This window comes from Drosophila busckii, chromosome 2R, assembly GCF_011750605.1.
Source record: "Drosophila busckii strain San Diego stock center, stock number 13000-0081.31 chromosome 2R, ASM1175060v1, whole genome shotgun sequence".
Lineage (NCBI taxonomy): Eukaryota > Metazoa > Arthropoda > Insecta > Diptera > Drosophilidae > Drosophila > Drosophila busckii.
In genome coordinates this window covers 18,638,753-18,651,187 of record NC_046605.1, presented here as the reverse complement: position 1 = coordinate 18,651,187, position 12,435 = coordinate 18,638,753, and the positions used below count along the sequence as shown (strand labels likewise).

The window sequence follows — 12,435 nt, the reverse complement described above, 5'->3', positions numbered from 1 at the left end:
CATCCGAGCACTACCGACTACCTTGGCATTTGTCATGGTATTATGCGGCTTGATTAATAAAGCAAATAACTGTGGCACTTTGTGCTGCTGCTCCTGTTGCCAGATCCCTGGCAATAGCAATTCCTGCACGTGTCTATGGTTTTGTTGCAGCCAATTAGTGCCAACTCCTTCTAATTGCTCTGCAGCTTTCAGGGTGATTTCTCCCTCTCTCCCTCTCTTAGTTTGCTTTGCTTGGGGGTCACGTGTCTCGCTCAGACTACTTCAGCCTTTTTTTTTGGCTGGACGCAACTTAATCCATCAACAGTCTTAGACTGACTTTTGTCATTACCTAAGCTCCTAACCATTGGGTTATGTCAGCAAAACAATCAAAGCTGAAACTATTTGACTGCATCTTTGTCACTTGCAATTGAAACTGCCACACGCTGAACTAATTAAAAACTTAATTCAAGTGCTGACATCTTGACTCACATTTCAGTTCGCATTCTTTATTAATGTCGCCTGTCCTAATTCTCTGCATTTCATTTATATAATTTCACCTTTCTTATAATATTTTCTCGCTTTGCTTTCATGCAGCTGCATTATAATTTTTTCTGTTTTTGTTTTTGCCACCCCTTTGTGCCGCTGCCTCATGCCTCTTCTTGTTGCATGCCCCCTGGCGTGTGTTAACTTTGGCAATTTAACTTTTTAATCAACATTTGCCTTTTGGTTTTCACTTTTACTTGCTCTGACCCCCATTGCACTCTCTCTCTTTCTCTTTCTCTCTCGCTCTGTCGCTGTCTCTGTGTTAATTAAACAAGGTGCAATTTTTACCGTGTTTGCCTTTTATTATAAAGTTGTTTTTTTATTAATATTTTTGTGTATTTAAAAGCGTGTCTGACAAAAACTTTGCTCAGTCAGTGACTAATGAGCAGCGCTCGTTAAAGCAATTTAAAAGGTCTTTAGAGCTAATTGCAGCAGTAAAACGTAATCTATGTGTGAAAATCAAATGATTTGGTCACAAATTGCGAAAGTTTTCCTGATAATTATAATACTTATCCTAAAAGATAAGCTCACTTGAAATTGCCAATACACAGATTGTGAATTTAGAATCTAAATATGTCAATTTCAAATTGTGACCTAGTCGTAAATAATAATTATGACAAATATAATAAAAGAAATATATTATTTTTCAGAGCCTGCTCTGACATCAATTAAAATATATTTGACATATAATCAAGCAAGTACTGACACATCAGCGATATCGCAAATTAATTTCGAGTTGTCACTTTACTTCGTTTTAAGGAAAAGAACCTGGTTTAAGATTGGGTTGGGTTAGTGGGTGCAAACAATTGAAAACACCAAGGTTTATTTTAGAGCCATAGTGGAAATTATTAGAACTACATTAGAGATTGACAATTTTTTTCCCACCACCCATCACCCATCAAATCAACCCACCCCTAGTAGAGGATCTTACAACTTTAACCCATGACTTTCTGCTAAAGAGTAGAGGTACCCAGCTAACTTTATAATTTGTGAAAATAAGAATAAGCATCAGCAAAGAGCTAACTGTCTGATCTAGTGAGCAATTATTTCTTAAAGATTTTTACATAGATTATTATTTTAGACAGAGTAGCTGAATTTATAGCGATATGAGGGTTTCGTGAAAGGCGAAAACCAAGTGAGCGAAAAGTGTCTAAACATTGACTTAAGTCCAGAATTTTTAATCCAATGCGCTTCCTCATTCTTCAACTGTTCAGTAAACGTTTGATCATTGAATATCGCATTCAGCTGCATGGCCAACACAACAATGGTCAAGACTCCAAACACAAAACCCTCGTAGGTGAGATAGGCCAGGAGAAATATGGTAGCCGGCTGTGAGATTGGTGAGCAACTGCCCCAATCGTTTTTCAGGCACTCTGCAAACTGCATCCTCACCAGAAGGAGCGACTGCATCGACATTAACGCTATGTACAAGTTAAAGAGTACAAAATACTTTTGATTGTTTTCACCCACACAATTGTTAATCCAGGGACAATGATGATCCATTTTACGAATGCAGCGCTGACAAATAGAACAGTGATGAGCACGTGCTGGCTTTGAGCTGCAGCACTTGGTGCACATCTGTTCCATCATCTCATTGGTGGCATTGCCAAGCGGCACAGCACCAGGATCGGTTAGCACTGCGCGCAGATGGGAAACGAATGCTAGAAATGCGAACGCTTGGAATATAAACATATTTGTTATGCTAAAAATCGTAGAGTTGGCATAGCTGGGCACCAAAATAAGCGCGCCGACAATAAGCTCGGCGGAGAGTATCAGTAGCCAGGTAGCAATAACGCAGGCAATGCCACAAATATCCTTTATACACCAGGCCCTGTTGCCGAGACATCGATTGTGCTTATCAATGGCCCCGCCGTAATCCATTGCGCGATCAGTATCCGTGCCCTGATTCTGATTCAGCACATTCCAGATAAAGAGACCATTTGATAGATATATTAACAATTTGAGGTTCCAATCAGTGTTGGACAACGCGCAAGCCCCAATGTTATATTGTAACAGACAATATATATAAAATTCAATTGAATAAATAAAATTTCTCTGTTATCTAATTATTTGAAATATATTTCTATGAAGACTAAGACTTTCTTTCATTTCACAATCTTTTGCTTAAGTATAAAGTATTAGCGCTAACAGCTATTTCCAATCAGTGTTGAACAACGCGCAAGACCCCATATATATTGCTGTAGAGTAAATTTATAATATTCAATTGAATAAATAAATAAAACTTCTCTGTCATCTAATTATTTGAAATTTAATTCAATGAAGACTAAGATTTTCTTTAACTTCATTATCTTCAGCTGCTCCCAATCAATGTTGGACAACGCGCAAGTCCCAGTATTAAATTGTAATAGATAATAAATAAATAATAAGAATAAAATTCTAAGCAGTATCATTCTAAGCTTTGCTTAATTCCTTAAATGTCAATTCAATTCATTTAATTCAATGTAATGTAATTCAATACAGACGTAACTTCATTTAATTTCCCAATCATTAGGTTGAAGCATCCTATCAACTAATTATTTGAACTGTAATTCAATGAAGACTAACTTCCTTTAATTTAACAATCTTGTGCTTAAGTATAAATCATTCTAATCTTTGTATAATTCTTTCAACTTACATTGCACATCGAGCAGCAGCGAAGCATTCTGGCGAATCTTGAGCGTTGGATGCTCCATCACGCATAGAATTCGGGCATTGTGATGAGCTCTATAGACGGCGGGCAGGCGTGCATCGCTTTTGGCACCACTGTTGATTTTATAGCCATTTTTATCCTGCAAAGAGAGCGGATGAAAAGAATTTCAATTGCAATTTAAATTTCAATTTAAGGCTTAGGACAAATTGGGTAAAATGACAGGGCAAAAGGGGCGGGCTGGGCAGCCAATTAGCACAGAGGCTGCTATTAGCGGCGACATCATTAATTTAAATTAAAGTAAGAGGCGCACAGAACAGAACAGAACAATGGGCGAATGGCAAGGGCAATGTCCTGCACAGCTTGGGGCGATGTCTTGGCATGCAAATGTTGCTATTTGTTCCTGTTGTTGTTGTTGTTGTTGTTGTTGTTGTTGTTGCTGGCACAGTTTTCAATCAATCATTTGGTATGGCGGTAAGGTGGGTGTTGACCAGACCAAACACACACAAATTTGTGGCATTTAGGGTCGACGACAAACAAACACAGACACACACACACGCACACACATACAGACATACGCATGCATAGACTTGTGTCTCGACTCGGTGGCAACTTCGATGTGTTTGACAGCTTGGTGGCTGGCTGCGGGTGTTTGCACTGGTTTGGGCTCGTTTATGCAACGCTCGACCAGAATGTCTGCTTTTCATTATGCTCGAGTGCAAGACAAACAAATTTCGGCGCAACCGCAGCCCAGAGAGTTGTCTTCTCTCTCTCTCTCTCTCTGTCTCTGTCTCTGTTTTCCAAAGCCGCTGTTATCCACACTTAATGTGTTTGCGCGCCAACGCTTTGTTCTATATCCTGCCGGACCTTGTGGTCTTGCCTTAGCTTCTGCATTAAGACGACACAACAATATGTCAAAGTGTCAGAGCTTTAGTTCTAGAGCTAACAAATTAAATGTAGCTGGCACTCACCTTCTCGTTCTTGATCTCCTCCAGCTCAAGCACCTCAGCCGATACCTTCTGGGCATGACGATCTACGCCGGGACTGAGCAACACCTCCCAGGTGAGTGTGGGGCGTGGATTGCCGCCCTCGCTGACACAGGCCAAGTTCAGCTCGGAGTTCTCCTTGACGGGCACAAAGATGTTGCCAGCATCCAAGCGACGTGAATCGATGAGCAAATATGGTGGCTTGGGACGATCTGCAAAGCAAATTAGCAATTAAATAAATTTACTTTCAATTACATTCAGCTTAATGATTTGCTAACATATATATTTAATTGTATATGTTTTTTAAATCGTTATGTTGTAATTATTATTGTAATAATAATCGCAAAAATAAATTTATTTTAACACATTGTATATGAAGTTTGGATATTACTAGCAAATTGAAGCCATTGATTAGAAAAATCGCCCGACTTATGATTAGGCCATCAATATCATCTACTCATTTTATTTAGTTCTTTAACAAAAACAAGAGTAAGTTGTTATATTAAATTTAATGTAATGTGCTTAAACTCAGCGTAAGCTAAATTTTTAATAATTCACTTTGATACATTAATATTATATCAATAAAATAATAAAATACTAACCCTTTTCTCATACTAAGTTTCTAGATGTATGCAGCTAGAAACTGAGCATGAGAAAAAGGCTGCATTGAAGCAGCATTAGCAAAAAAGTCTCCTGATTGCAGCTCAGTTGTATTGAAGCTACGTGATGTTTGCATTGAATATTATATTTAAATAAATAAATTATATATTCTTGTCTAAGGAGTAACTTTATTGTAGAATAGTTTAATAAAAGTATGTCTAACATTATTGTAAAAAAAATAAATGAAAATACTTTTCTTTAAATTTGCTTGTTTAATTTTAATTTTTTTTAAATTAATTATAAAAGAATGTATGCATAAATGAGTTATATGTCGCCCTATAGTTTGATAAGTTTTTTCAGATTTTAAAGATATCGTAGACTTTTTAACTTTATAGATTTTCCCCAGCATTCCTGTCTAATGTCTTTACTCTCATCTAGTTTGTGAAGCTGTCGAATTATATTTATGCATTTTGGCCTATTTTATATATGCTATATCGGCTATGTAACTGGCAATATTTATCTAACTATTTTCTTTTATTACTTTAACTTGTGCATAATTATATTTATTGATTTCTATATACTTTAATATTTATACTGCTTATAGTAAATGTCGCTTAAAGTATTATTCGGACTTTAAAAACAAAAGAAAATTGCGCGTTAAGTGTCACGCCCACACTCAAACGTACTTATTCATAGTTGTTCTTGTCTAGGATGCGAATTTTCATGGGGCTAAACTTGAAAATGCTCGACTTGGCTCATTGCTGCCTCACGCAGCACGTTCGAGTTGGCGGTTAGCTAATTTTGCAAATGTAACGACTTTTTTAATATTTGTCTAAAGTTTTCGTTTGTATTTTTTTTGCATTTTCTTTTCGCCTAATCTAAGCTTAAAAGTTTAGTTGTTGTTTGGCTGACTGGCTGGCTGGCACTTACCAAGGACGACCAACTTGACGGGTCGAGCATTTTCCGTATAGCGTCGCGTATTCTCCGCCTCGCACTGCCATTTGCCGTCGTCCTCGAGCATCACATTGGTGATGGTTAGCGCGCCATTAGCTTCCTTGATGAAGCGATAGTCGGTGATGCGCGATGTGCGGTCCATGGCATGCACCACCTGTTCCAAAGCGAAGAAAAAAAGAAGGAAGAGCAAGGAATTAGTCGCTTAGCAAGTTTTGCAGGCATTAAAAGTAATGTCACTTGAGTTTTGCAGGCAATGTGCAAATTATGCAAAAACTGCTGCTGCTGCACTCGCTCTTTAAACTTTTAATGCAGCGCATTAAATGCTTATAAATTTCATTATAAATGTTATAGCCCACCCGCCCACCACCCACTCGTATGCAACAATTGCAATTTGAATGTATTAATACATGCGAGAGCATTTATTTACACTTGCCAGTTGCCATTTTATTACATTTCATTTCACACACCCACACACACAATTATGACAATTAAATGAGATTGTTCCCGCAACAGAAATTATCCAACTGAGCACTGAGCACTGAGCACTGGCTACTGTGCCATGGAGCCCCAACAATGAACTGTTGGCTTACTGCATGGCAAAAAAATAATATTTAAAACCAAAAAAATTATTGTGGGCAACAGTTGTTGGCCTACGGGTTCGGTCTGTGGCTTTCACTGAAATTCATATGCACATTCAAATGCGATAACTTTATATCATGCACTTATGTATATATCTCTCTCTCTCTCTCTCTCTCTCTCTCTCTCGTTCTCTCTTTGTTTTTTCGTTGAGTGGGCGTGACTCTGTTGCTCAAATAAATCATAAATAATTTTAATTGCATTTGTAGACAAGAGCTTAACTTTTGTGCTGCGTCATAAGCTGTGCTAAGTACATAAGTTGGGCATGCCCCTCCCCTCGCTTCAAATATAAATTATTTTATTTGTTTAAAGCGACTTTCTATGGCAGTAAAATGGCAGTTAAGCTCAAGCAATATAAGCAAGAGTTTAACCTATAGATTTTTGAATCTTTGAATTAAGAATAATTAATAATTGTATGCTTTAAGTTCTTTTGGAATATTTTGGATTTTTTAAAGTTAAACTGCTAACAAATTGTTCAAAAGGACATTTTAACCATCGAATTAGTGGCCACCCGCTTTCAACGATAAGCTCCTTGGGCACTAGCATTCAGATTTTCAAATTAAAGCTCCAAATCAAATTGTATTATATTCTTTTATTTTTTTTTTATTAGTAAGTGAGTGCTTTTGTTAGATTCGGCTTCAGATTTTCCGCTGAAGCACAAGATTTTACAAAATAAATAGAAATTCGTACATAGACCGCTTTCTTTGGTCAAACTAGGAATTATCAGCATTTTACTGCCGATATATGAGGAAAATAATGAAGAGGACGCAAACTTCTTAGGCAATGCACTGAGTTTCATAAAGCTCAACTTAATGGGCATGCAAGACTTTAATTAAGGATTCGATGGCGAGTTTCGGATAAATTATCGTAGCCGAACTCAAATTTTATATTTCGTGTTAGGAATTTATTATTTATCAGACTTAAGGAATATATAATACTGTATAATACAGAATACAACTGAATTCAGCTGCATAATATTCTGAATAAATTTTATTATAGATTTACATTTATTAATTAATAATTTTATATGGAAAGTTTCTATAGTTTGTTTCCAATTACGTCAGCTTGTTTCACATTTGATATTCGATAATTTAGTGAAAATTGTGGAATATATTTGCTTTGAGCTTGTTTGCCCAACTAAATAATTGCAAATAAAACGAAAATTAAATATAAATATGAATTTCTGTGTATAATATACAAAAATATTTTTGTTTGCTTGCATATCCGTTTCCGTTTGTTGCGTTGCGTGTGGCTTTTCAATTTTTGTTAGTCGCGCGTTTATTATTTTCGTAGTTTTTTTCTAAAATGCAACGCAAATATTTATGCGTGCTGAGTTGGCAAGCAAGTATCTATGTATAGAATAAATATAAATGTGTGTGTGTGTGTTTGTGTGTGTGTCAGTCGACTTCCGTTGAGCATTTGCTGCAGTCGCCGCAGCGTTCATGTCCATTGCTGAAATTTATTAACCAACCAGGCAACAGAGCCAGAGCCAGAACCAGAGTCCGAGTCAGAGTCAGAGGCAAACGCATCTGACTGGCAACTGGATTTTCAGGCTGTGCAGCGGCGCATTCAGTCGGAAATTTATGAGCTAGCCATGGCCCAGAGAGATGCGAGTTTTTGGCGACCGTTTGCCGGTGCAACACACACACACACATACACACCTGTGCTATATCTATCTGTCGTATGTGTGCGTGTGTGTGAGATTTCTGGTTTGGCAACATGGCCGCTAGACAAAAGCGCTAAATGAGCGTGGCAAATCCTTGTTTACAGCGTCAAGCGGCCAGCGGATTACATGCTCGATTGTTTTGGGCTTCGGTGGCAGCCCAAGCGGCAGCGAAATGTCCAAGCCCCAAACCCAGTTGGTTGGCCCCATTGTTGGGCATTAAATTGCACGCTCACTTCGCTTCTCGTCCAGCGATCTGTTCTCTGGTAATTATGACTTTTTTTCCAACCCATCCCACCCCACCACTCACTGTGTTTTCATGTGTGCGTGTTTTTGTTATGCAGCTGCGTCAATTCGCATAAATTGTTGCATATTTGAAGGCGCCAGGCGAGTTTTACATGTTGCCAACTGGCGCATAACTTTGCATAATTTGCAGCCTCGTTATCTGTAGCTGACCATGCCAATTGCCACACACACACACACACAGACACACATAGGTAGTTATCTGAGCAAAGTATTTCGCATATATGACAACAAATATTTTTAATAATATTACGTATTGTCTGTTCTAATTGGATTGTGTTATTTTTTTTTTTTGCGCATTTGAAATTTTGTCAATCGTGTAATGAATTTACATAATATTTTATGTGTGAATAATAAAATAAACAAATTTTGAAAAAGCTACAATTATAGGCAATGCAAATTATAATTATTTTTGGTTATTGGCACCTGTGTTCGAATTGTTTGTGAGCCATAATTTAAGCTTGCATTAAGTTAAGTTTTAAGCTCAGAAGTAGAATAAGCGAAGCTCATAAATAAATACTAGTAATAAATAAGAAGCAATTTAATATGAACTTAACTATTGGGCAACCTTCATATTAATTTATTAAATTTGTAATTATTTTTGCTTTTGCCAGTTGTCGAATAGTTTTTAATGCATTGGAATAAGTTTAGTTTTGAGTTCATAAGTAGAATAAGCAAAGATTATAAATAATCATTTTATAAATCAAACACTATAATATTAGCTTTGCTATTAGGCAATCTTTACACATATCAATAGTTATTTAATTAATTAATTAAATTATTTATTTAAAATTTAAGCCTGGATTAAGTTAAATATCAAATTCAAGGGCTTAATGACTACTTCGTACCATAACGTACCATAAGCAAGGATGATTAATAAATAATAAACAATATAAAATAAACTTTGCTATTAAGCAAGCTTCACACATATCGATAACTTTGAACCTGAGCAACTCTAAAAAAGAAGTAAGCATAGCCCGCTAAACTAAAAGATCGAACTCTTTGGTATAAAAAGCTCATAAAGTGTAAACTTTTAAATGTTTTGAGTAAAGAATATATTAAAAAAGTAATTTAAATATATTATAAGTAGCACAGATGTAAAAGATTGAAATCATTTTTTAATTTTATTCATTTTAAATTAAAATATACTTGAATGCATTAATTTTATTTCAATCTGAATTTGAATTACGCTTCGTTTCATTATTAAAGAATTATTTAGATATTGAATTAATTCCATGTCACTTTTACAATCCCGATAAACAGTAAGATAATTGCTTTAACAAATGTTTAATTCAAAACTTAGTTAACTAGCTGCTGCTTCCAGAAATATTCTTCACTTCAAATTAGACGACAAGCATCAATTATATTCAGAGCAACATATAGCACGACTTGCATTCTAGGGAAATGTCTGCTTACAACTATCTATGCACACACTTTGTATGTGTGTGTGTGTGTACTTTGCTTGGAATTGCAAAAATCTTGTCAGCAAACATTATTCGCTGCCAGCGAGAGCGCGCGCTGCCTTTCGCTGTTGGCCCAAAGCTACTAACTTGAAATTGCTTTCGGCAAATATATTAGCCTCTTGATAATTTTCAACAATAAATTCTTTGGCACACACATAGATACACATGTGTGTGTGTGTGTGTGTGGGGCGGACAGACTGTTGGCAGGCACTCAAACAAGCTGTGGGAGCTTGGGTTGGGGCAGGACTCTAATGCATTGTGTGCAACGCTCCAGAAAGTACAACAAAAGTCGCTCATGTTGCAAGCTGTCAGTGCAACACTTGTCGCATGTCATTGCCGCAGTTGCAGTTGCAATATGCGCTTGGCAAGGCAACACACACATAGAGAGAGACGAGTGTGTTCTATATGCCAAGCTAGGGAGTTGTAATTGTTGTTGTTATTGTTCAAGTTGTTGCTGCAGACAAGTCAGCAAACAGCAGCTGAAATGCAATCACAAATTGTTTTCTTTTTTTTCTGCTTTTCCAGAATTAAATAAAAAAAAAAAAGAAAGCAACAGACAGACAATAAGTATGCGAATGCCATAGCAGCATTTGTTAAAATAATAAACCAGATTGTATATATAATTAACATAGCAATGTGCAAAGAATAATGTGCAAAAGTTTATTGTGCTATGACCCAGATCATTTTAATTCAAAACACTTTTGTTTTTGAGTTACTAAACAATTTTATTAATTGAGCTTCATTTTGTTGTTTTTATTCGTAATAATTAAATGATATTTTTTAAATCAAGTAATATTTATTGCTTTTATTTTGGTATTTTTTTAACTAAACGAAAGTGAAATTATATATATGACTTAATAATCCGAAGTGTAGGCTAAGCTTAGCCAAATGTAGAAAATATAGAATTATATTTATTAAAGAATTTTATATTGTAGCTAAATAGATTCTATAGAATTTATTTTTCTTTTTCATTGAGTAAATTAATAAAAAGTAGTTTTGGTTATGATTATGTCAAAAATAGAATTTGAATTAAATTAATTGCTTGTATCCAAATTTTGTTATTTTTATTTATTATTTATAATATTATACTATAATAAAAAAACCACTATACAAATTAAATAAGTTGATTATTATTAATAAATAAACAAGTTTGGTTATGATTATGTCAAAAATAGAATTGGAATTCAATTATTTGTTTGATATCAAAATTTTATTATGAATAATATTATATTGTAAAAAAAAAATCCACTTTACGAATTAAATAAATAGATTATTATTAATAAATAAACAAGTTGATGCATGGCTAAAAGCATTTACAACTTAGAAAGATTACTAGACTTTCAACTCTATCAATAATTAATGCAATAATCTAAAATTTCACAATAGCATTAAGTCAATCTTTGATCTTATTATTTTTATTAAATGTTTTTAGTGAGAAATTAACTTATCTATGCCATTTTGTGTATCGATGCACACATTCAATAGCATTTGTTAATTATGTTTGCATTTTGAAATGCAAATTCAACGAAAATTTTAATTGAATTTGCTGTGAATTAAAAAGAAACTAAAGCTATTTGCAATGCTATTAGCAGAGCTATTTTAATTTTTAGCAAAACAGGAATAGAAGGATGTTTGGCTGAAAGCTTAGCTAATATGCCTGTGGCAACTTTCTAGCCACAAAAACTGTATGCAAATTTCATGTGTGTGTGTGTGTGTGTGTGTTGAGCTCACAACTCAATTTGTTGCACCGCAAGTAGAGAAGAGCATTTTAATTGCGGTGTTGCAGTGTTGCGGCAACTTGATGTATATACGTTGTTGCTGCAGCACAATGTTGCCGCATCATTGTTGTAATTGCAGCCACCTTATCGCCGGGCGGGCTGCCTCGCTGCCTCGCCTCGTAGCTGAAGCTGCCACAGACAGAGCTGAGAGCTGAGTGAGCAGCGCTTGTGTCTCTGCGCTTTGCACATGGCTGGCTTTTGTTTTAACACAACTAATACAATTGCACCGTGGGGAAAAGTCTATGCGTGTGTGTATCTGTGTGTGTGTGTTGCAACGTCAGCGGCGTTGATTTTATTTGCCAGCGACAGCAGCTGCTTGTGAGATGCTCAGCTCAGCGCTTGGAGTCACTGCATGGCCGACATTGTTACTAACTTAATAAACTTGTCAAAGGTACAAAGTAAGCGGCGTGTTAGCAACTTGTGCCACGCCCCCCTCCACGCTCCACGCTCCACGCTGCTGACAACGCATTGTTGGCTGATGCTCATTTGGGGCTTTGCCAACTCCCAGGCTTGGCTGAGTGATTAATTTCTTGGCTTGATGTGATTTACTTGCAACTGCAGCAGTTGCCACAGAGACTCTGAAGCTGCAGCTCAAGCCACACAGCTCTCTATTAATGTTCTGCATTAAGTTTGCAATGCGTTGCCTAATTGACTAATGGCGGATTAGCGCGTCTTTTGACAAGCGTTCTATTCGAAATTAATGCGCACAGGCTCAAAGCAACAGCAGCAATAGCTCTAAGCTCCAGTCTGTTGACCTTAGCAGCAGCAGCAGCAACAACTGAAGCAGCAATTGGCAATAAATAAGGGACAATCGCTAGAGAGCTAGCCATAAAAACTACAGACAGGCTACAGTGCCGGATAGATAAATGCAGCCACTTAAATA

The 12,435-nt window shown here is 36.2% G+C and overlaps 2 protein-coding genes across 2 annotated transcripts in view; both read right to left on the bottom strand.

The window, feature by feature from the left end:
- LOC108596226 (hemicentin-1) overlaps positions 1–12,435 on the bottom strand; it is a 178,171-nt gene that overhangs the window by 35,580 nt on the left and 130,156 nt on the right. Inside the window, exons 4-6 of the mRNA XM_017981754.2 lie at positions 5,686–5,863; positions 4,141–4,367; positions 3,158–3,311 (exon numbers count right to left, since the gene is read on the bottom strand). Coding sequence (XP_017837243.1) covers positions 3,158–3,311; positions 4,141–4,367; positions 5,686–5,863 — 559 coding nt within the window. The remainder of the gene's footprint in view (positions 1–3,157; positions 3,312–4,140; positions 4,368–5,685; positions 5,864–12,435) is intronic.
- LOC108596227 (palmitoyltransferase ZDHHC3-like) lies at positions 1,564–2,553 on the bottom strand. The gene has a single exon (XM_017981756.1). It carries the CDS (start codon positions 2,401–2,403, stop codon positions 1,600–1,602), a length of 804 nt encoding a protein of 267 aa, XP_017837245.1. The 5' UTR covers positions 2,404–2,553; the 3' UTR covers positions 1,564–1,599.